We start from the raw sequence: 23,510 nt of genomic DNA, 5'->3' as shown, positions 1-23,510 counted from the left end.
GCTGAACCAGGCACATGGAAAGTGATGAGTCTAGGTCCAAGTCAAGTAAGAGGTTTCTGGAGGAGACCCACACAGGGCATAGATGCTGAGAAAGTTTCCTCTTCAGGGTCCAGGTAGGGCAATGAGTGACATACAGTTATACAGAACTGGGACCAATCATTTCCCCTTCTCTCTTTCCTGGGCCTTTCTTTCCCCAGAGACTGCAGTGAGAGAACGGTGATCCTGGGAGCTAGGCTCAGCAAAGCAGCATACTGCGCTTGGCTTTCTTATGTGCCTACAGTCCCTCCTCAAATTATGCACGTGTATTATTATCATATATATTTTTATAAGCACAACTCCAACATAAATATCAATCTACTTGAGCCCATGACTCAGTGATTAATCTCCATTTGCCTTACAGGTCTTTGGCTCTTAAATTTGAACCGTCCCTTACATTTTTTTCCTCTTTATCATCAGCAGCAAGGGAAGGAAAGCTTCTTCACGGGGACCCAGAAGCTGCTCTGAGTCACCATGTTCCTTGCTAGTGTTGTGACCTTGTGCAAGTTTCCAGAGCCCCCGAGTCTCATCCATACAATGGGAGTGTCCATGGCTACAGATGTGTAGTGTAAGACACGTATTAGTGAACACAAATTCTTCTCTTTTTTTTTTCCTCCTGATTATGGGGACTAATAACTAGTCCGTGATTGGTTCCCTGTGATTTTACAGTGTAGCTTCTATCCAAGCAACAAGCCACCTTTCTTGTAAAAAAAAGAAACCAAATAAAGGAACAAACAAAAAGAAACCTGTTACTTGCCCAATCAGCCTGTAGGTGTAGGCAAAGAAGTGCTGTTTCCTCCTGTACTGTTCAGTTTTTGATGCGGGGATTCTTTTTCCAAATCAGTGTTGCCAGCTCTCTGCAAGGCTTGCTGTCCCTTCCATGCTCGATTCCCTCCCGTTAATCTGCTTCATCAGCATATTCCCCCTCTCCTCTCTGGGTTTCAGCTGTGTATCTTCGAGGCTCAACTCTTGAATGTTTACCTTAAGTAGCTTCATTTGGCAAGGGGGTCTGGGATTTCAGCTCAGGAGGAAAACAGCTTTCGATCATGTGCTCTTGTTTACTATTCTCACTCTTGGAGTCTCGGGACTTGTAGGACAGCAAATGGTTTTGCAAACCAAGACACGAGTTAAATAAAGTCTATGGGCTTAAGGGCAGCCTCTGGCCCACAGCAGTGGGTGCCATTCATCCTTCATGTCAAAATCACATGGTATTCCTCAAGCACCCACCTTTCGGTGAGGTCTAGCACATATATTTTCTTGGATAGGTATCCCGTGGGATCAGAAGGAGCCATGACTGAGTCCCATCTCCCCCAGGATCTCTCACCACCTCCTCGACTCCAGCCAGGCATTATGTTGATTTAGGGCACTGCCTCAGTCCACACACCATCTTTTCTTCTCTGACATCACCGGCAGACTCCTGGCCAGTCTGTGTCAGCCCTAAGCCTTGTCTGTACATCCTTACTTATTTCCCTGCTTTGCTTAAAATACCTTACCCAGCACTATGCTGCTACTGCAGAGTTTATCACCCAGGAAACTGAGGCAGGAGGATCATGGAATGGAAGCTAGCCTTGGCTAAAGTAGGTACCTACATAAAGTAGATAAATACATATTCTTTCCACTAGCATAGCTCAAATTCTTTATAAGATACAGAAGGCATGACCAGGTTCCCATTTTAAGATTTTGCACTTTATTCATTAACTTCGTTATTTGTTTATCCAAAAAGTGAGGATGTAGGATCCAGTATATGGTTGACATTGTGCTAAACCCCGAATTCAACAATGAACAAAACAAACGTGGACCGACTTTTATGGAGCTTTAGGTGTAGGGTCAAGATCAAACAATCCAGCCCACAATAACAGAAGAGTGCAGAAAGAGAATTGTTTGAGGGTAGGTCAGTTTGACCTTGTCCCTCATTGAGTGACATGTAAATTCCAGGTGCTGAGAGGCAATCTGGCATGAGCTATGCGGTGAGAATACCCTGGGACCGAAGGCACACTGTGCTTGAGGAAATGAAGGAAGCAACCCTGTGGGCACAGAGACCATCAGGGCATCAAGACGAGGTAGATTAGGGAAGTCAAGAAAAACAAGCCAGCCTTGGGAGATTGTTCATCCTGAAGGCAACGCTGGATGTCTAGAATGTATACATAATGTAATGGATAATAAAAATGTACTTCAAGAAATTATTCTGTGTTGCCAGAATTAGATTGAGCTAAAAAAAACCATAGGGGATTATTGCCATGGTTAAAAGGAGAGATGACAGTGTGTTTAGAATGATTGATAGCTGCGCACTCTGGAGGTGGGGATGTATTTGTTGGTGGAGTAGTTTGAAATAAATAAGTTGAGGAGAGAGAGCCGTGAGGTTACAGATTCAACAACCATCCCAAAAGACAGATCTTACTCACCTGTGAGGGTAGTCTTGGTAGTTGGACCAATGCCTTTGGGTACCAGCACTTCATGGTACTGCTCCCCGGCTAGGGTGCTGTACACAACCTTGTACTCCTGAGCTTCAGCCTCGCTATTATCCCATTCGAGGTCGAGGCTAGTCGCTGTGCGGGAACCCACTCGCAAATTCTTGGGAGCATCAATCTCTAAAAATAAACAAATATCACCAACATTGTATATAATTACACACATTTGGGGTGCATTGTGAATGCTAATTATCTTTGAGGTGAGAGCCCCTACCTCCTGGCCTCTCATTTGAATAAAGTTGGAAGGTGTTACTTCCCCTTTTTTTGTTCTACCGTGATGATTCCTTGGGTCGGTCACATGATGTGGAGTTGAATGTCTATGAATTTTACGTTTCCTCTATATCATCTGAGAATTCAAGTAGCATTCTAGAAACTTGAAAAGGGGCTGACTAATATCAGGTGTTAAAAGCAAGGAAATAGATAATCCAGTAGGAGAAAGAAAAAACAAAACCAAACCAAACCAAAGGACAATCCCAAGTGGTTAAAATGGAACAGAGTTTGCTGATTTTGAGCTTTCTTCCTGTGGGCTTTCTTGCATTGATCCAACTGAACAGCGTGCAAGCTGGAAGTTTACAAAGTGAGTGGTGAGGGTGAAGAGAACAGTGGGAAGAGAACGAGGCACCTGGTCACTCTGGAGTCAGGCTTCAGTGTGAACCACTTTTGACATCTACAATAATGGCAGCACGGATAATTCTTTCAAGGTCTTAGAACTGAATGACCATCTCCTGGAAAGGGGGAAACACTGCACGTTGTCTACAGATTAGATGTGTACGTGAAATGCACAGCATGACACCAGATACAAATGTAGGAGCCCAAGCCTGGATGGATGGCTTATTGTTATCTTTAATGACCTTCCAGGCACTGGAATGTGTGCTCTTAGGCTTCTAAGAATTTTCATGACTTTTGGCATTTCCTCCCATAATCTCTGGGAGCTACTTCTCTAACCCAGGACTGCCCACCTGCACTACTTATCTGAGGAGGACTAATGTAAGAACATGCAGTGTAAGAAAGTATTGTCTTAGGGCTGGAGAGATGGCTCAGCAGTTAAGAGAACTCACTCACTGCTCTTCCAGAGGCCCTGAGTTCAATTCCCAGCAACCACATGGTGGCTCACAACCATCTGTAATGGGATCTGATGTGTGTTTTCTGATGTGTCTGAAGAAAGCTATAGCATACTCATATACATTAAATCAATAATATTTTTTGTAAAAAAAAAAAAAAAAGTATTGTCTTGAAAATCTGTCACTTAAAAAGTCTAAAATAGTTCCAGCCATCGGGACTTGAATTTAACGTTGGGATGGTCCAATTATTTGTTCTAAGTAGACTGTGGTAATCTGCCAATGCCAGGCAAGTAGCCCACCCCCGTTTGTTCCTGTGGAGGAGAAGACTGCTGGGAATTCATATGAATGCAGAGGCTTCTGTTGTGTGATGTCAACTGGGTGTGGGTGTGGGGGATCTTGAGCAGATGGATGTCTTTGCAGCTTATTTTTCTGAGAAATTGGTCTTTGTTCAAACTGCATTACACTGGATACTGTTCATTCTTGATGTAGTATACATTATCTCTCCGGGAGTTTAATGGACAGAGAGCATGAGGGCAGATACATGTGAGGTTAAAAGATACATAGGGAGAAAGATCTCCTTTTCATGCCATCCAGAACATCAGCCCATAGAATTTATTCCTCACATAGGGGTGGGTAGCATCTCAGTTAACCCAATCTAAAAAAACTTCATACACATGCCCAGAAGTGTGTCTCCTAGGTGGCTCCCAACTCTGTCAGGTTGATGAATATTAACCATTGCAGAGGTAAAGACAATTAATCAGGGTTAAGGTCGGGACCGCTTATACTTAGAAAATGTTATCTTAGAGATTTCCTCTTTTTATAAGGGCATAGAGTGCAATCTAATGGCTTTGAACTCTATGGGAGGGGGTGTTTAATCTGAAGTGAACAGCTGTTTCAATCTCAGTAATTATAGAAGTGCTCATTCCCAGCATGAGGGCCTGGACAGTGAGTGTTAGAACTGGGCAGAGTTGAGATCAGTGCTCTCTCTGGGTCTAGAAAGAACAGCTGGAGGACATTCGTGTAGGAGGGGACTGAGCAGGTCTCTAAAACATGCCTGCAAAGACAGATGGCCAATGGAGCCTTTCTGGAGGGACTTGTGTCTATGAACTCTGGTGCTAGCCTTTTTATCTAGTCGCGAGACTATTAGATCAGAATTTTTTTCTCTGTTTAAAACTTTCTGTTGTTGTTCCATGTGAAATTCTCATTAATTGCAACAGTGGCACTGGGCACTGGGCACTGAGTGGGCAGACCTTTTTAACACTTCTACTCTTTCATTCTTGAGACACAGCGAGCTAATTTGTACTCCAGAGCCTTTGAACTAGCTGCTATGTCTGCCCAGAATGTTCCCTAGCTCTTGCATGACTTAGGTCTTATAGTTCTTAGGTAGAAGGCCATTTTTTCAGAGGGGTAACCTCAATCCAGTGGTGCTTTCCTCCTGTCTTATTCATTTTCCTTCCTATCTCAGAAATCATGATTGAATGATCTCTCATTTTGCTTTTCTCACTTGGAGGCCATTCATGTGAAATGGGCACTCATCTGTTTACTCTATAGTCTCCTTGCCTAGAACAATGCTTGTGGTCCCAGAGAATGTCCAAAAAGTACATGGTAAGTAACTGAATGTGTCCCATCCACTTCTCAACCTTAATTGTTCCTTGCAATTCTTTAGAAATGGCTTATTACATATGTCAGCTGTGGGCTTTGAGATTGCCTGAGGTGAGATAGTATAGGGAACAGAACAGCGGTGACAAAGGCAGCCAGCCTTACAGATACAAGATGTCTCTCTGCTGTCCACAACCAGCATCTTGGCTGAGGGGGTCAAGGGCTTCCTGGATGAACTTGTTGGAGAATCTCAGAATGGAGTTACCAGTGAGGAGGGTGGGGGGCAAAATTCTGGTTTGGATGTTTGTATTTGTTACCTGGGGCTGCCACACAACACAGCCCAAGTTAGGGTCTAAGTAGGAAAGTAATGCCTAGAAGCTTGCAATGCATATGTATGTACATGGCATGGTGGTTTTCTTCTGAGAGCTGTGAGAAAGTCTGTGGCATGCCTCTCAGCATCTCGTGATTTTTCTAGCCATCTTGGATGTTCCCTGAGCAGTTCTTGCCTCCATCTTCATGTGGCAGGCCCTGCGTGCATGCCTGTCTCTGTCCTGGTTTCCCCCATTGATAACAACACAGTCATTGAATCAGAGCCAATCTCGATGACTTTACTTCAATCTGCCCATCAGCAAGGACCCTATTTTCAAACAAACAGGGGACCAGAGCTGTAGTATCTTTTCAACCCATAAGAAGTGCTAAGTCCAGGTGCGGGTCATCCAGGTCAAATGCACAGATGCCTAAGTCCTTTGAGAATTCTGCTCAGAGTGAAGTCCTCCATGATATGGAAACTGCCCCAGAGTCTCCATGAGGCTGCAGAAGTGGGGAGGGACTCTGTCGGTTTCCTAGTCTGGCTTCCTTCTAATTACTGGTCTCTGTTGCTTCCACCAGGGTTCTTCTTTCCTGAGCAGCTCTAAGACCCAGACTAAGATCCTACTCACCATGCAGGAAGCAAATCTCAGTTTTAATTGCCTGTGCAATTAGTGCGCTCCTAGTGTCGAAGCCATCACCTGGAAAAACACTTTGCTTAATTTGAATTTAAGGGGAATTCTGAAATGACTGAGGGCCCTACCGGTGAGGGTCTGCACAACCTTTCATCATTCCGCTGGCATCTGCCAACTCTGGACTTGGAGAATCTGTCTGCAAAGCTATTTGTCTCTACCCACCCCTACTTCCCTCTCTCCTAAGGGAGCCTAAGGAAGCAGGCATGGGTCTGAGGCACAGGCTGAAGGTTGCATGGAAAAGCAGCCACCTAATAGTTACCAATCCACTAGGCAACCTGAAACTGAGAATCGTGTTGCAGTGAGCTGAAACTCAGGGGGAACTCCCTCAGAGGAGGTGGGATGTAATTGTCATGACTAGAATTTTCCTGGGCTATCAGCCAGAGCGGCTCCATCTTGCCAACCTGAACATCAAGAATTAGCTTTTGCTCATGCTCATGAGAGCCCCGTTTTCTTTTCTTGCTCCTTCAAACTCGTTATCAGAGCAGAGCACAAAGGAGCCACTTTCAAATACAAGCTATCTTGAAATTAAGAGAAGAATGCAGAACATGTGGCCCACAGCAGATACCAGCAGCCTTAACAGTCATGTCTGAAATTGTGTGTGTGTGTGTGTGTGTGTGTGTGTGTGTGTGCACAGACACACATATTAGAGTTGACCATGGTCAAGAATGGATCTTGCAGGATTGTCCTTCCTCATGCTATTATGTGAACATTTTTACCTAACTCGGGGAGAAAGGAAGAGAGATGAGAATAATTTGATTGCTTTTTCTAAGAAGCACACTCAGTCTGTGGGGGATCTCAGGATGTGTTTACTGAAACAGCCCATTGGCTACACTCCAGGCAAGGCAGTAGAGTCTGGTACCAGGGATTTTGAGAAGAATTTAAAGAGTGTCTGGCAGACTCCACCTGCCTCTTGAAGCTTGCCAGAGTCCACATTTGTTTTTAGGGAGGAAGTTTACCAGTGTCCATTCTTGTTTGGTTCTGTGGGAGGAGCTCATCATAAGACTCTTGGCTGCTCTCCTTTCCTGGGGAAGATGGGCTTACTTAAGTGGTAAGTTGTGCAGTGAAGCCTGGGCACTGACAGTCCATTCCCCTCTCTCAAGGAACAGCTGCTGTAAGGGTCTAATCTCGGCCTGTTCCTAAGTCCTAACCTCAGTAGTCTAGGACTTCCCTTGGACAGACTAGCCCATGTCTTGCCCAGCCATTCAATTTGCAAATCTGTCCAGCTGTAACACTAAGCTATCTGTTACAATTGTGCTCTTATTTTGCAGGTGCAAAATCTAGATAAAGAAAGTGAGCTGGTTATTGCAGATTCTTGGAGTTCTTGATTTACTCCATCTTGCAGCGGACTCTTAAGCTACTATAAAGCAAGGTCAGACATGTAGGTTAGTGTTCCTTCAGAAGACAATGGTTCTTTGATCTTCTGGATGGGATCAGTTTACTTTGATCCTTGGAGCAACTTAGAACTGGCAAAAGCATTCTTTGACACGTAACCTCTCCAAGGAAGAGAGGACAAGGCCAACAACATTCTAGATCCACAGGAACTCAGTCTCTAACCTGATCACAGGATCTTGCTCCCTTGAGTGGGGCCTATCATTCTTAGCCACTGGCTGGTCAGGCCTCTGAGTTCTGAATCAGAAAGTTAGTCACCCCCGGGCATGGCTTTTCTGATTGCTGCTGAAGCCCTTCAAGGAAGCTCTTCATGAAGCTTTCTTGTGGACATCATTGCAAGGCTGAAAAAATTATAATTTCAATTTCCTATTATTCATAGCTTATCTTCTACCAGTTGGCCTATTGCTAGAGGTTGAAAATGGCAGATTGACGCAGGAACCTCAGTTGGAAGGTTTGCTGATGACTATACAGGTTAAGCTTTGCACAAGGCTGAAGAGTGTTCGTGGTAATGAAACCACTTCAGGCTTAGAGAATCTCTATAGCCTCCTGTAAATGGCAATAAAATATTTCAGGAAATAGACACTTTCTCTGCACTCTCATGGATTTGCCATTTAGGCCACAATATGGATGCTCAAATGTCTTCTGGACAAACTTACCACTTCAGAAAAAAGAAATCAGAGAGTCATGAAAGGAAGGAAGTTATATTAAATCATATCCAGATAACAGAGTTAGTATGAGAACCCAGTTCTCCCTTCTTGGTGGTATTATTTTTTTTTGTCCTTTGGCTGCAATAACATCGTCCTGTCTCCCAGCCCCAGTCCTTTTCCCCACCCCAGTCTCACCTGTTGTAAACTGGGTGCTTGAGGCATCACTTTCATTGGTCCCCCGGACTGCGCTGATGGACACCTCGTAGCGGGAGCCAGGTCTAAGGGCTTGCACTGAGTACTGGCTTAGGGGAGGCTGCAGCCGGAAGGTAGTCTTCCCACCTTCGCCACCCACCAAGCCGTATTTTAATAGAATGAAATCAACTTTGGCTCGAGGTGGGGTCCATTCCACAAAGGCCACAGTATCAGAGACATCTCGAACCAGGATCTGTGTGGGCCCGTCAATGACTGCATGAGAGACAGAGCATGTTGATTTATGAGTAAGCCTGCTTTGGCATCTGTTTATCTCCTTCCTTCTTACACTAGCTTGCTCAGTGGAATGGGTTTCCTCGTCCATTGTACAGATGGGGAATATGAGATGCAAAAGTAGAAGTCTCTTCCTGGAGCACACATGTGTTGACACCTTGGACACTGACATCCAGTTCTATCCAGTTCTCCCAGAACTTGGGCTCTTTCTCTACTCATTGACTATAGGTTTCAGATGCTGGCATTTCATAGTCTGAGCAGGGGAAGGACACTTATTAGCCTGGATGATTCTGACCTATTTCTTTCAGAGGTAATGGCACAGGAGGAGAGAAGAAACTTCTGGCCTGTGCCTGTTGCCCAACTCTTATCTTCACTGGGCGCTGATGAAAGCTCTGTGAGATGAAAGAGACAAATGGAACCCAGATTTGGTTGCCAAAGTCTCATTATAAGAATTCAGAAGTTATTCCTATCTAGCTTTATTTGGCTTGGACAACCAGACTGGCATTTGCATGTGTGGACATGAAACATGCCAGTTAGGAGAATGTGCTCATCTGAATTTAAAGAGCTGCAACTCTGGAGTTGTTTTTGTGAGCCTCTTTCTTCCTTTCTCCCTTCCTTCCTTCCTTCCTTCCTTCCTTCCTTCCTTCCTTCCTTCCTTCCTTCCTTTCTTCCTTCCTTCCTGCCACAAGTGCCAGCATGTTTCTGAGCCTAAAGACATGGGACACAAAGGGCTCCCCAGACTCTCTGGTGTTAGAAATTGTCCCCAGAGTTAGCCTGTGTAAAGCCAGGGTTGGTGTGGAGATTCTCTACCACCCTTGCAGAGAAATAGAGAACAGTAAATGTGGGAGTGAGGAGCAGAGAACTGAAGAGGAGACAAGGGAGAGGAGGGAGAGGATGGGGAGAAGGGGGAGAAGGGAGAGGAGGGAGAGGATAGGGAGGAGGGAGAGGAGGGAGAGGATAGGGAAGAGGGAGAGGAGGGAGAGGAGGGGAAGAAGAGAAGGGAGAGGAGGGAGAGGAGGGGGAGGGGAAGGTATAGTTATACAGACAAACAGAAATGAGTGACCATGTGGGCTTATGGAAAGATACAGAGAGTAACTAAATTTCTGATATTCCATTTTGCTGTTCAAATCTTTTATGAATCCCAGGTATATATATTTCTGGTCCTGGGTTTCTAGGAAACAATTTATGTCCTTTCCAGTAAGTCTTCTTTTGCTTCAGTTAGTTTAAGTAACTTTCCATAGATGCCTCTGGAATCTTTGGCTAAGATTTGTCTTTAAACTTGTACACACTGGGCCACTTTCAATTCTGTCTCCGACACGGGTATCTGCATCAGGACCACTGCAGGCTAACCTAGAGTTAGTTCCTCAATTTTTCGAATTTGAGCCATTTGCTAGATGCTCGACTCTCAGCCTGTTGCTGTTTCCTAGTGAACAGCTTAGGGCTTTTGGTCTAGTATCAGTTAAAATGAAAATCATGAGATCATGTTGGTGTTACTTGGTTTGGAGTTCTATCTATCATTCTCGAGGTAGGCATGTGTTTAAACAGAAAATGTCCCCCACCCCCTGCAACCTTAGGTGACTTGGACCTTTGCTATTTCACTTAACTTAATTGCAGGGTGGCTAGATGCTCTCCTAGCTATGACTTAAGCTCAATGTCCAAAACCCTGTAGAGTGTTCCGTGAATGAAAAGAATGTAGGAACTTCTTCATCCTTTTAAACAGTGATGGGAGAACATTTTTTTTTAAACTGGAGCTTTTTGAGAGAGGAAGAAAAAAGGCATCGGGGAAAATCAGATAACCACATAAAGCTTTTGTCCTTCAACTCTTTAGATCCAAAAACCCTAATCATAATGGATTGGCCATATTAGAATGTGATTATGTAGCACAGAGGGCGTTAGCTGCAGGAGGTCTTGTATTTGCATTCATAAAATAGCCTGCCTGGAAAAAACCAGTCTGAGTGCAGATGAGGACTCAGAACTTCACAGGAGGGGGTTGGTGTAGGTCAGACCTTAGCAGAAGGAAGTAATCAAATGATTGTTTCCTAAAAGCAGCAGGCAGGGATGGGAGCCGGCCATCTTTCCTGCTACATCTTGGATACCACTTTTCTTTGGTCAACTGGTCTTAATGTCCTGTTCCAATCAAGGCTGCAGCAACCTTGATTTCCATTTCAGCACTAATTTCTAAACAAATACAAGTCCTTCCAAAAGTAGAGTGCATGTGGGGTTTTTTTCTGCTTTCTCTTTCTTTTTTGCATTTTTTTTCTTGTAATTCTGTACATCAAGCAAAGCCATTAAGTAGAACTTCTTTTCTTAATTGAAAGCTGCTTAGCTTTCCCATGGTTTTCTAAATCGGGAGCTTTTAATTTTAATTTTAAGGAACTCTCAAAAAGTACTTCAAATTTTATTTTAAAAATTCATTTGGATATAAAACCAAGACAGAGTTGGATTGCTTCTTTAAGTGCCCTCAATACTCGGGGAAACAAGCTACTCAAATGGAATATCTTTCTCCTTTTCTGAGGCATCTTTCCTTTTCAGCCTTTTACCTGCTAACTTTTTTTTTTAATGTCAGGCCTAGGAATGGCCTGGCAGCACTCTGTATCAGAAGCGAATTATCTATCCTGAAGAAATGTCTGGTCTTCAGGATCCAGCATAGCCTTGGGAACAGACTTGTGCCTGTGGCACTCTGGACAGTCCTCAGATCATCATGGTTTTGCTCCCATGGGGTTTCTTCTGAAGCCCACTTTATTAGAACAGCACTTCCTTGAGCATCCTCCCCATAGTCGAACATCGTTTTTTAAGAAAAAAAAATCTTCAATGGATGTACAAAGTAGAAAAGAGATCAAAACAGAGCTTCCTTGGCTGACAATATGAGAGAAAAATTACTAAAGGTGCAGGTCTCCTCCTGATGCTGACTTTGAAATTTGGCTCAGGAATCCTGTTGCACCAATAGTTAAAACAAACAAACAAACAAACAAACAAACAAACAAACAAAACATTTTCTAGACTAAATCTCTAAGTCTTAGAACCTGATGCTGTTAGTTTGGACACATATATCTGAGTTTGAACAGTTCAACTACACCTATTACTTTAATTAACTATTTACTTTAGTTCCCTGTCCCACCCAAGCCAACATTTTGTTCTCAACCTAAGATTGGCTTTCTCATCCCATCTATCTTAGTTTTTGTTGCTAACAGGAAAACTTGCACAAGCTCTACATCCAACTTTCTCTATCGATAAATGAGAACCCAAAAAAAACCCTAATACCAGATGCTACTTATCACTTCTGAGCGACTCTCAGGAGTCACACAGATGTGTGTCACAGTTGCTAAGTTACAGCACCGACACTGAACATCCTCTGTCAGCTAAGAGGACAATAAGGCAAAATATGACATGATTAATGAATTGATCTTGAAAATATAATGATCCTGAATGAGATAAACTGTGGGCGCCAAAAGAATAATTAACTTGAGCCATCATTTTGCTCAGTGACTCAACCCTGCGTACTGATTTCAATGGTCTGCCCCCTACTGCTTGTACTTCTAGCACCTTTTTCGTGTATGTGTGTATATGACAGATATTAAGCATGCATCAGTAAAGTGATAATTATGTTGTATATGGTATCCAATTTAATCCTCATACCAATTCAGTGGAGAAGGTATTATAAAACAGATTGAAGTTTGGAAAATTTTTGGTTGAATTTCTCCAAGCCTTATAGTAGGAGAGAATGGGTTGGGTCTCGCTGGTTTCAAAGTTTATGGCAGTTCTCTGGGCAGCCATGGGAAGAGTTGGAGGCACTTACCAGTGGAGACGCTGGCAGAGGTCGGAGGGCTCCGGGCTTGTTCCTTTAGCGCTACAACATTCACAATGTACTCCTCCCCAGGTTTCAGTCCCGTCTGGTTAAAGGACGTAACATCGCTGGGGAGCTGAGCTATCACCCCTCCTTCATTGTTCTGGAGAGTGGGGCAAAACAGAGAAATCAGAGGGGTCACTGGGAAAAAATATGGTGAGAGAAAGATACAGGGGCAGGACGTTAATTGCGCACACTGAAAATTAAAAAAAAACAGACTAAGTCTGTTCCCCATGAACTCCCAGCTGAGTGCTTGGGGCCAGGAACGTGCCCAACAGACTCAGTAAGAACCAATTGTCAAGAACATTTCTTTGGCCTATCCAGGATTTTCTGAGTTTGCCAATAAAATCTAGTCATGCAGCGTTACAGATTAACTCTCGTCAAAGAGTAATGTTCTATGGTCACAATCAATGTTATCAGATTTTGGGGGGGTCACTTATTGTGATGAGTATGCCCTTAGCTGTTAATAATAATGCACTTACTTGCTTGTATTATATATATGTGTATGTGTGTGTACATGTGTAATACACATATATAATACATATATGTGTAATATTTGAATCTAAGACATTGCCGGATTTTTTTTTAAACCTCAGAACTGTTGTCTCATTCCACTTTCTTTCTTATGGTGCTACCCTGGTGCCAATCTGTCATTGCCATGTTTTCCCTTCACTTACACCATGAGATATAAAGAAAGAGAAAAGAAAGAATGAAAAGGAAATAGGAGCGAAAGAAAGGAGATGAATGTGTGGAAAAGGAAATGTGAAAAAGCAGTTTGATGATGTTAGGTTCAAAATTTACTGTCAACATTAATCTGTCTCATCTCTCTCTCTCTCTCTCTCTCTGTATGCATGTATGTATGTATGTATGTATGTATATATGTGTATACATGTGTACATACCTACCTACCTATCTACCTCCATCCCATCTGCTTACTTATGTTTTAGAAATAATGGAGACAGAGGGCCTTTTTGTAACCCTGCTATTCTTACATGTTCTTTGGTCTTTATGTCAGCGGGGAGCTCCATATATAACGTATTGGCATGCTCTTATAAATCAGCGTGATAAATGTTCCCTCCCTATTGCTTGAACCTATACATTATGGCATCTATTCCATGCAGCCATGTATTTGATCTTGGCTTGCCCTGGCTGGCTTGTCTCTCAGTCAAGATTTTATGTATTATATGTAGAGCAGGAGAACTTGATGGGTTTTTTTTCCTGCCTGAGCAGCAGGATGACATGATTCTTCCTGCCTTGTTATAAACCCAGTTGCCTGCAATTCTTTATTGGCCATTTAACTCATATAAGACATATCATAACAGATTTGTACAGAACATCTGTTTAGGTGTATTTAGCTTGCTGTGACATGATTATATCCACACAGGAGTGTGAAAACTCTGGAGTAGAGCCGGAGACTTGGGGTTTTTGTCTTAAACCTGGCAGATGATGTCACTTAAGATCTCTGAGTCTTGGTCTCCACAGACTAAACAAAACTAAATGTAAAATGAAGGCTCATATTCCGTTTGCTTGAAGGCCTTTTGTAGCTACAACAGTCATGGCTGCAGGAATTTTGGAGTAAAAGAACAGTTAAAAACCACCGTCTTGTTAGCCAAAAATGTGTCAGTTGTCATTGAGTCTGATGAATGGCTCAAAAAATGCTTTCTGATGGTGAAGGATGAAGACAGAGGGGAGGAGTGCACTGAACTCCATATCCATGAGTGATGCTTAGAAGGGCTATGAGCAGAGCCAGCAATGCTGGAAACTGGAGCAGCTCTGGCGACTTACAGACAGTTCTGGGACTCATCAAATAAAACACTGCTCTGAAGAGCAGAGAGGACTCGGGATACTCTTAACTCACACGTTATAATAATGAATTTGTTTAATGAAAATCTTGCTTAATGGTGTATAAATTCATTTTTGACTAATTCAGGAACACCACGATTATGTTTTACATCTCTAACCTTCAGAAGCCGAAGCCCGTAAGCTAACCTTTTCTGCACTTACCTGTGGACCGACTATGTGACCGGTTCCGTTCTGCTCTTTTGTGCTAAAGGAGGACTCAGCTTTCTGAAGCTTCATTGTCAGGCTCACTACAAACACAGCTCCTTCAAACCCTCTCAGCAGACAGCTGGATGTTGGCCCTGCTTCCTACATAACCCATCATCCAAGGCCTAAAGCTGAGCTCAGGTTGTATACCTCAGATAGTCCTCTGGTCTGTGTGAACAGTGTCCTGTAGCCCAGATACTCACAGAACACATTGTGTCTTCAGTAACTTTGACAGTTTCATCAGATAGCACCTTCCTTGCTGCCTCTAAATCTAATTTGATGTTCGGAATACACCAAATTGCACCTGTTTAAGGGAGTCGACAGTTGAGTGTTACCTTTGGAATGAAGCTGATCTCCCACCCATCGAAGGAGAAAGAGAAGGGCTCCCACTGCACTTCCACGGTGGTCTCTGTGATCGTCTTGAACTGTAGCCCTTGAGGAGTAGAAAGATCTGGAACACAGCAATGTGGGTGGCAATGTCATGGCCATCCCTGGCAGGGGCAGAGATCACTTCCTGGTGCTGTGTCTTGTGACCTCCCTTGGTGTCCTGGGTGAGGAGAGGTGTGGTGGGCAATCCCAATCCTGCTGCAGACAGAGTCTCCGTGGCTGGGCCAGACACTGTCATGTGGCCCAGGTGCTCAGTGTGGGTGAATACATGAGGGAACTTAACAAATGTAATCATTAGTTTTGCCCTTTCTATTTCATAATTAAAAATTAGAGAATCGTGTTTTCTTTTCCTCTCTCATGCCATAGATCCTGGCATTCAATAAAAAAGCTTTTCTCAGAGGACTCAAATGCTACCTATAGGTGCCATGCAGGATTCCTGCAAGGCAAGATAGTATCTGATATTGATATCAATGTTCCTATTTTACATCTAGAAAAAGGGAGACACAGAAGAGACTGGTTGGAGTTATGGGATAAGCCAGCTCACACAGATAAACTGGATGCTTTCCTTGAGTATCTAAAGTGTACTGAATGTACTGAGACTCAAACCACTACACCTTGGAATGCCTGAATTTGCCACTTTATGTACACAAAGGAAGCATAGGCATACACAGAGTGTCGCTCCAATCTTTTCTAAATCCCTTCCTTTCTTCTCTTGCTCACCTTGCCTTGCTTATCTAGTTTTGTTTTTTCTCTTAATCTCTCTCTTTCTCTCTCTCCATTTTCCCCCAACACACACACACACACACACACACACACACACACACACACACACACACACACACACACACACACACACACACACAGGTTTAGTGAGGTGAAAGTATGCTTGTCCTGATGGAGTTCCAGTCACCAGCCCTGAAATACGAGACAGTGTGACTTTTCGCAATTCTCTAGGAAGCCTGCTCCCTCGTTAGTGGTGCTCCCAGGCTATTCCCACTGCAGAAGGACAGATTCTTGGTTAATTTATTTTTTCCCCCTTTGGATTAGCTTCCCTGGTGGGAAAGCAGGGCTGATTCTGAAGCCACTTGAAGGAATGTTAGGTGAGTTTACATGACTTGGTCTTTGTCACCTAGGAGCTAGCCTGAGGGAATGCCCCAATTGGCACAATGAAAGCCATCAAGAGATGGAAACCACATCAAGACATGGGTGTGGATCAGAGAGGAGCAGCTTCTGCATAGGCCGAGCACCCCAGGGGGTGACTCATCATCCCCCAACACAGAGGGAAAGGCAGCAGATGGTGACCTGCCTCCACACAACCACTGTGGATATTTAAAACTAGCTCTCAGGCACCAGAAAAAAGTTTTAGAGGGTCAGATAGAAGCAGATAATTATAGGCAGATTAACACACTCAGCATTCACAAGAAGTCTGATATTATCACAAGTCTTTAGACACCTGGCAGAGGGGCAAGGTGACTTCTTAAGCCCATGTCACTGTCTTTACATCTTTCAAATCTCAGTCTTTGACCTCTTTGAGGACCTTGAGACCTACTCTTTTAACTTGACATTTTCTTTTTTCTGAATTTTCCTGGCATTTGTTATCCAAATGTCATTTGTCATTTGAGACCTATATAAAATGAGGTCAGAGCTCATATTTCCCTATTTGGTCATAAGTTCTCTTTATAGATTCCAAGGGCTTTCCAAATTCTGAGGGTCCCTGTTTCCATGGTCCACTTCTTGTTCCTGTCTCCTGCTACTGCCACAATCCTTCAGATGCTCTTCTCTTTGTAGAATCTAGTTGTGCACAGCCCTTTTTCATCGTTGTCCTATGAGTCGGACAGGCATCTGCAATGCAGATTCCGAACTAGATCTGGGACAGGAGAATGCAGCCTGATGTCCAACTACTGGAAATCTCTTTCTCCAGAGCTGCTCCTCTTAGTTTTGGAAAGTTGAAAGTAATACAGACTCTTTGTAACAATTCAGAAGTATATACAAAGAACAGAAATAGTATTTCCTTCTTATTTTATTTTTGAGCAAATTCAATGTTAACTCTTGGTAAGTTATCTCTTATATTTTTCTATGATGAACTGACCATACACGGAACACAGATAAGGATCTAGGGGAGGCCCTTCTTGTTATTAAGAAATAATAAAAACTTTCCAGAAGTCCTGAATCATGGAGACAGTTCAGCCTGTTTTGTGTCTATATCTTTGCTCTCATCTCTCCACTACAGTTTTCTAAATTATCTTCTAGAACCTTGACTTGTACTACTAAAGTGACCTATAGGGTATTTTGCTAAAATAAAAGGTCATAAAGAGATGATGGCCCCTCTTTATTAGAGAATAGATGTCATCATCTGTAGCTTAAAATAGTGTTGTTATTGTTGTTTTCCCCCTTCAGTCTGCTTAGCACTCAACCACCTGTAACACTTAGCCCTTGTTTATTATAATATACTTCAAAGCTCCTAGTTTTGAATCCCTAACCAGACTCAAAGGTCTGCATAAGTCTCACACTTTCCTGGACTTCCAGCTTATAACAAATCGGTATTCAATAATTAAAATATTGTTTGTTCTAGAGTTCATGATAGTGCCTGAATTTGGAAGCTCTTGCAATCACAAGTGCCTGTTTCACGGTGGATCCACTTCTAAATGGCTCACATCTGAAGCCCTTACCTGCCAAGAGCAAACTATTGCAGGCATCCCTAAAGAATTAAGAAAAGACACTACTTTCATGAATGCCCATGATCTCATGTAGGAGAAAATAAAAATGAAGCAGGATGGGGAAATGGTACGTACGAGTGGCCACCTTGGCAGTGATGGGAAGGCTGAGGATGTTGCTAATGACAGCGTAGACGCTGATGTTGTAGGTGAGACCTGGCTCCAGCTCCGTGATGGTGACACCACTCCAATCTCCAGGCACCCGCTGCTGGAGCTGAAGGCCCCCCAGGGCCGTCGGCTGGTAAGAGATCACATATTCCGTCACTGCCATCGGCCCGTCCCATTCCAGCTCAATGGACCTGTCGCTGATACCAGCCACTCGCAAGTCCTCTGGAGGGGTAACTACCAGGAGGCAATACACAGACAGCATGAGCTCAGAGGATTGCCATTCCCAGCCCGGACTCAAGTTTCTTGCTACATCTCACCCCCTTATTCTGTGTCTGGAGTTTGGTTGGGCTCCATGGCTTGGTTCTCTACTAAAAGATTCCAAGTTCCACAAGGCCATAAATGAATGTGGTACTGGAGTTGTCTCCTTACTGTCTTGTGAAGGCTGTCAAATTTTTCAGAATTCTGCCTGACTTCTCACAGGTTAAAGTGATCACATTGTTAAAGATAAAACTATATGAAGCAGTAATTAAGCAAATTGTGTCTAAAAGGTAATTACTTAAAGACCCACGCATCATTTTAAAATCATCTCACTGCGTCTTCCAATTAGCTATGTCTAAAAGGTGATTTTTTTGTGTGTTGCATCTCTGGTAGAGATACTGCATAGTTGTGTTCTGTTGCGTGTCTGTCCCGAATTCCACATTTAATGTTGTCACATGAGTAGCTTGAAACTGGCCATGGAGGTGTTTACACCATGGACATTTGCAAAAGCTACAAATGAAGGCTTACTTGTTTGTTTTCCTTCATAGAACTAGATACTAGATTTTTCACAGCACACCACCAGTTAAACAGCTTGGTACTGTAATAAATTACTGTCCTGACAGCCAGTTCTGACTTAGCAAGTGGAAATAAAGACTAATTCTTGCTTTTCTTACAAATTATAAGAAGCCAAACAGGATGTCCTGTATCTCATGGCCTAGTAAAGATGATCGGTAGTCCTTTCTTATAACATTCCTCCTTTTAAAAGGATGGCATTTAATTCTTGAAGCAGTTGTAACTCATTTCAAACTAATTTTCATTAGCTTTAACCTTGGAGAGGTTGACCAGAAAGCCTTCTTGAGAGCTTTGCTTTTCTCGCTTGTCCAGCTTTGCAAATGCTGTGCAGAGTTGCCAAAGGTTAAACCATATTGAAATAGCCTCTCTTGTACAGCTCCCTTAGGAAGTGAGGATTCACCGTAGGATGGGCATCAAATCATTGAACCTTTAAGACTAATTAGAAGGCTAACTCTAGTGTCTATAATTGGATCTCTCATAGATTACAGCAAAGATCAGGCCAAGATTTAGTGAGTGTAATTAACTTCCATGTTAGTATGTGGTGGAGGTTCCCATTGGTTGAAGAGCTGTTATTGGTTTTGAATTTCTATCTAGGTTATCTCACACTTTCACCATTACAAGCAAACAGAATCAGGATGGGTGCTTTCACAGGGCACCTGCCTCTTCCAGCTCACACAAGAAACCTTGAATTCTTATCTAAGAGAACTGAGCATCCCTTTAACTGGTCCAAGATTCATGGGAAAGACTAATCACAAGTCTATAATGTTATAATAGTCATATTTTCTTTTGCTTTTGCCACAAACCATTTTCTCTGCACTAAACAGTTGAGAAAATAAAATTTCTTCTGAGTGAGGAGAAACCTTATCTGAAACAGGAAGTCTATACTTTCTTCCTGTTTAATCAATTTATTTATCCTTGTTCTTACAATGCAGTACTGACAATGTAGTCCAGGCAGTACAGGAGCATAGAATCTTCCTGCCTTATCCCATCTTCCTGATTGCTGGGAATTATAGTTTTGTACCATTATTTCCACGAATGTCTTAAAATTTACTCTAAGCAAACCTTCAAAACTAAAAGATATGTAAATGAAATTTAATTAAACTCTTAAATGTACTGTTTTTGGCTCCAACATTATAAAATGCTGGACACACACCTTATCTCACACCTATGAATTAACTCCAGTTACAAGTGACTGCTGCTGTTTGCATTTGTTGGTTTTGTTTGTTTGTGGGGTTTTTTGTGAATATTTGTTATGTTCCAGGCAAAACAGTAAATACTTTACAGTGAGTTATCCCATTTCAACCTCCCACCAGAACATCAGGATAGTTTTCATTACTACTCCTAGTTTATAGATAAGGAAACTGAGTCACACAGCAAACAAACAAAGGAGAAGTTGAACCCCAGCACAGTGATTAGAGAAGCTGTCAGCCAATACAAAATTCTGGATTACAGTTATAAATCATTTCTATTATAAAGTATGTCAGACATATCATTTAACTAATTAAAAATCCTTTTGTGGTAGGTACATAGAGTAATCTTAATATCACAGAAGAGGGCTGAGTGGAAGGATGTGCCAAAATCCAGGGAACTGAGTCAGATTTAAAATCAGATCTTTCACAGGGCAGGCTACACATCACACCTGCTTTCTTCTTTCATGTGTGAGCAGCCCTTCAAGGACTGTATAGAAGCTCCACGAGAAACAGTTCAAATGACCCAGACTTGAATTCAACAGACTTTTTTCTTGTGCCACCTCCTCCTTGTGTGAGTCAACACCTTTATTCTGAGACTTACTGACAGGACACCTCCTGTCAGGGGCAGAAATGGTCATTTCAAATTTCAAGGCAACTCTTGGGGCCTGTGGAACTAGTCAGTATATTTCTTTTTTGATTCTTTCTTCCAGAAAAACAAAGTTAATGATGACAGTGGTGGGTGATCTAAGCAGGGTGTTTAGAATTAAAAAGCATTTATCCTCAGACAGTGAATACTGCCTTCACATCTGACCTAGAGAATAGCAGTGGTCACCTGTGGTGGAAGCGCTATAGTGAGTGATGGGCCAATGAAGGTGTCAGCCATTACTATCAAACAAAACAATACCGAAGTATAAAGCAAACTACAAAAGCTATGCATGCACTGAGTAGGTGGGGAGTGCCAAGCATTCGCAACCTCACTCCTTTACAGCATCCACTGTGAGACCTAGTGAGCACCTTGGTGAGCACACCGGAAGGTAGTTCCTGACTGTGATTTGCTCCATAGAGCAGGTGGTTTCGGAAGCCAGAGGTTGGGCAACTTGTCTCTCGTCTCAGCTGAACAATGATGCTGATAAATCTCCACACATCTCACTGAATTCCAGGGACTATTATGCAGCCACTCTTAGGGTCATTCAACAGCTCACTCACCAGCTCCTGAGCCGACTACCGTCATGGGATGGATGTGCATGCACAAGGGACTCTAGGTGTTTCTCATAAACAAAACAAAACAAAACAAAACAAAACGAAAACCATTTGCTGATCTCAGCATTTATGTCAAAAGACTACTCATTGTATATTTGATGACAATGATTTTATTTTGCAACTCTGGTTTAGCATCACGAAGAGGTTTAGAGAATTTGAAAAGTTGATGGGTGACCAGGGTTCTCATTCTTACTCTGCTCTTAGTGGGCTGTTGGTTCTGGGAAACAACCAGTCTCTGACTGCTGCTTTTCAAATCTGTAAAACAAAATGCTCAATGTAGCTTTTTTCTGAAGCTTGTTGTAAGTACTCTTTTGTATTATCTTTGCCTGGGCAGAGGACAAGGCAGAAAAACTCATTGGCATACTATAAACAGAGATCAAGGCTAGAAGTCAACTGCAACTTGGTGTCAACTAGTCAATTGAACCGATGCTGCCATATAGGGGGCCTCATAATGAAATCCACAAGGTGTGCAGCTATTCTCCATGTCCTGCTAAAGAAAAATAGTGACCTACAAGGGAGTCTACTTTGTGGCTCTTGATGTTTTCACCTTTCTGACCCCTCTGTCCCCTCTCGCTCTGTACTCATGGAAGCTGTCTTGCAAGTACCTGGCCAGAAATGCCAAACAGTGAGTAAATAGGCTCCACTCCTACGTGCCCTTCACAAAGAGCTAGTAAAGTAGCACTTTAGATAATGGCCCACATCCCTTTCTGGAAGAGACCTGTGGCACTTGGTTTTAAAGGCAGGCATTAAGAGGAATATCTCCTGCACTGAGAGGTAGCTCCAGGGTTGCTATAGAAACAGATGGAGATTATGCAACTGTCCTTCTTCATGGGCTTTGAACCAGTAAAGAAAATGTATCTGGGCTTGCTGAAGTTTTCCCAAGGAACTCAGAGCCCTTATGTCAGAGGTAGCATGGATGCTAGGCTTGGATTTGACCTAGATGCAGCTGCATTAGCAGCTGCTGAATCTTGTCTGAAGTGACCTAGGCCTCTGGTCTGTCTCCAGTTCAGTTTGAACACTGGATCAGATCAAGTTGTTGTTGTTGTTGTTGTTTTACAAATAGACCTGACCCTGTGAAAACACGTGTCTAGAACATGACAAGTATTTGCAGACTTGCAAATATTGATTGTATTAAGAAGTGCTTGATCTGTAGAATAGCATTAAGATAGCTTGACTCAAGTTGACCCTTGGCATCCTCTGGTTGGGGGCCTTCAGGAGTGTCACCCTCTTGGTAGAAGCAGGGTGATGTTTCATGCTTCCAGCAGCTGCCCTTGTGATTGGAATTCAGAGGTGCCGAGGGCTAACCAGCTTCAGTTGGATAATTGGTATGATGCCTATACTTTTAGAAAAGAATTTCAGTTTAGTAAACAGACTTGAAAGGCTAGATGAGATAATTCACTATAGAGAAATGTAACATAGAAAAAAGATTTCTTTCTAAGCAGTGAACTATTATTCTTCTCCCTTTGTTGCCCTTAATCCTCCAGAAGGGCTTAATTTGAAGCCACAAATGCAGGTGCTGAACAACAGAAAGTCAGGGACTTGTCCCTTAGAAATTTGTAGAATTGCTCAATTAGGAAGCTTAAAAATGTTGTTTGTTTTTATTTATTAAAAGAAATCCCCAGAAGGTATTCTGAATTCATAAAGGAAAGGATCAATTATGCAATCTATACTTGTAGGAGCACAAATGTATCAGCAATGGTTACTGATTTAGTTGGTAGGAAATGAACAATAAAGAAACAGTGGGAGCAATATGATTGGGGGGCAAAAAGACAAAAAAAAATCACCACCAGCCCCATGAAATATTGCCATTGCCCTTGCAGCTAAGTTTAGGTTTCAGAATCCCATGGCAGGACATGACTCTTCTGTCATTTTCTAGAGTATAGACTACATATAGAGTTGGTTTCTATCTATGCTATAGTCATCTGGAATAAAATGAGTCCTATCTGTTTAATATTCTATACTAATTGTTAAAATTTCAGTCTCTTGGTAATTTCATAAATTAATCCCATCCTACAATTGTAAGCTAACCAGATAAACAGAGAACTGGAGCTTTCCTTTCTCAAGCAGTGATAAAAGATGCTGAGATACAGTGATGGGCAAGGGAGATGTGTTTAAGCAGGTACAACTGGTAGATTTCCCTGAGTCAAAGACCAACCTTACCTAGCATGGTCCTGTGACATTTTTCTGCTTGCTCTGATTTGAATATGGGGTGTGTGTGTGTGTGTGTGTGTGTGTGTGTGTGTGTGTGTGTGTGTGTCCACTAGGCTTCAAGAATTGAAATTTAATGCCCATTCTGACTTAAAAAGGGTTAAAAACTCAGGGAGTTAGAAGAGCTAGCTCATCAGAGTGGACCCCATGATTGAATCCTAGCAGTTTAATAAGGAAATGAGACAACACATACACACGATCTCTATCTCTTATCAAGCAACTCTCTGTTCTATGTGGC

At 42.6% G+C, this 23,510-nt stretch overlaps 1 protein-coding gene across 1 annotated transcript in view; it reads right to left on the bottom strand.

Annotated features, from left to right (window-relative positions):
• Tnr (tenascin R) overlaps positions 1-23,510 on the bottom strand; it is a 387,323-nt gene that overhangs the window by 49,844 nt on the left and 313,969 nt on the right. The window contains exons 5-9 of the mRNA XM_032914659.1: positions 17,754-18,017; positions 14,910-15,025; positions 12,481-12,631; positions 8,397-8,666; positions 2,439-2,624 (exon numbers count right to left, since the gene is read on the bottom strand). Of these exons, the coding sequence (XP_032770550.1) occupies positions 2,439-2,624; positions 8,397-8,666; positions 12,481-12,631; positions 14,910-15,025; positions 17,754-18,017 (987 nt within the window). The remainder of the gene's footprint in view (positions 1-2,438; positions 2,625-8,396; positions 8,667-12,480; positions 12,632-14,909; positions 15,026-17,753; positions 18,018-23,510) is intronic.

This window comes from Rattus rattus, chromosome 10 (assembly GCF_011064425.1).
Source record: "Rattus rattus isolate New Zealand chromosome 10, Rrattus_CSIRO_v1, whole genome shotgun sequence".
Taxonomy (NCBI): domain Eukaryota; kingdom Metazoa; phylum Chordata; class Mammalia; order Rodentia; family Muridae; genus Rattus; species Rattus rattus.
The sequence above is the reverse complement of the archived record's forward strand: the minus strand, read 5'-3'. Positions and strand labels throughout refer to the sequence as shown.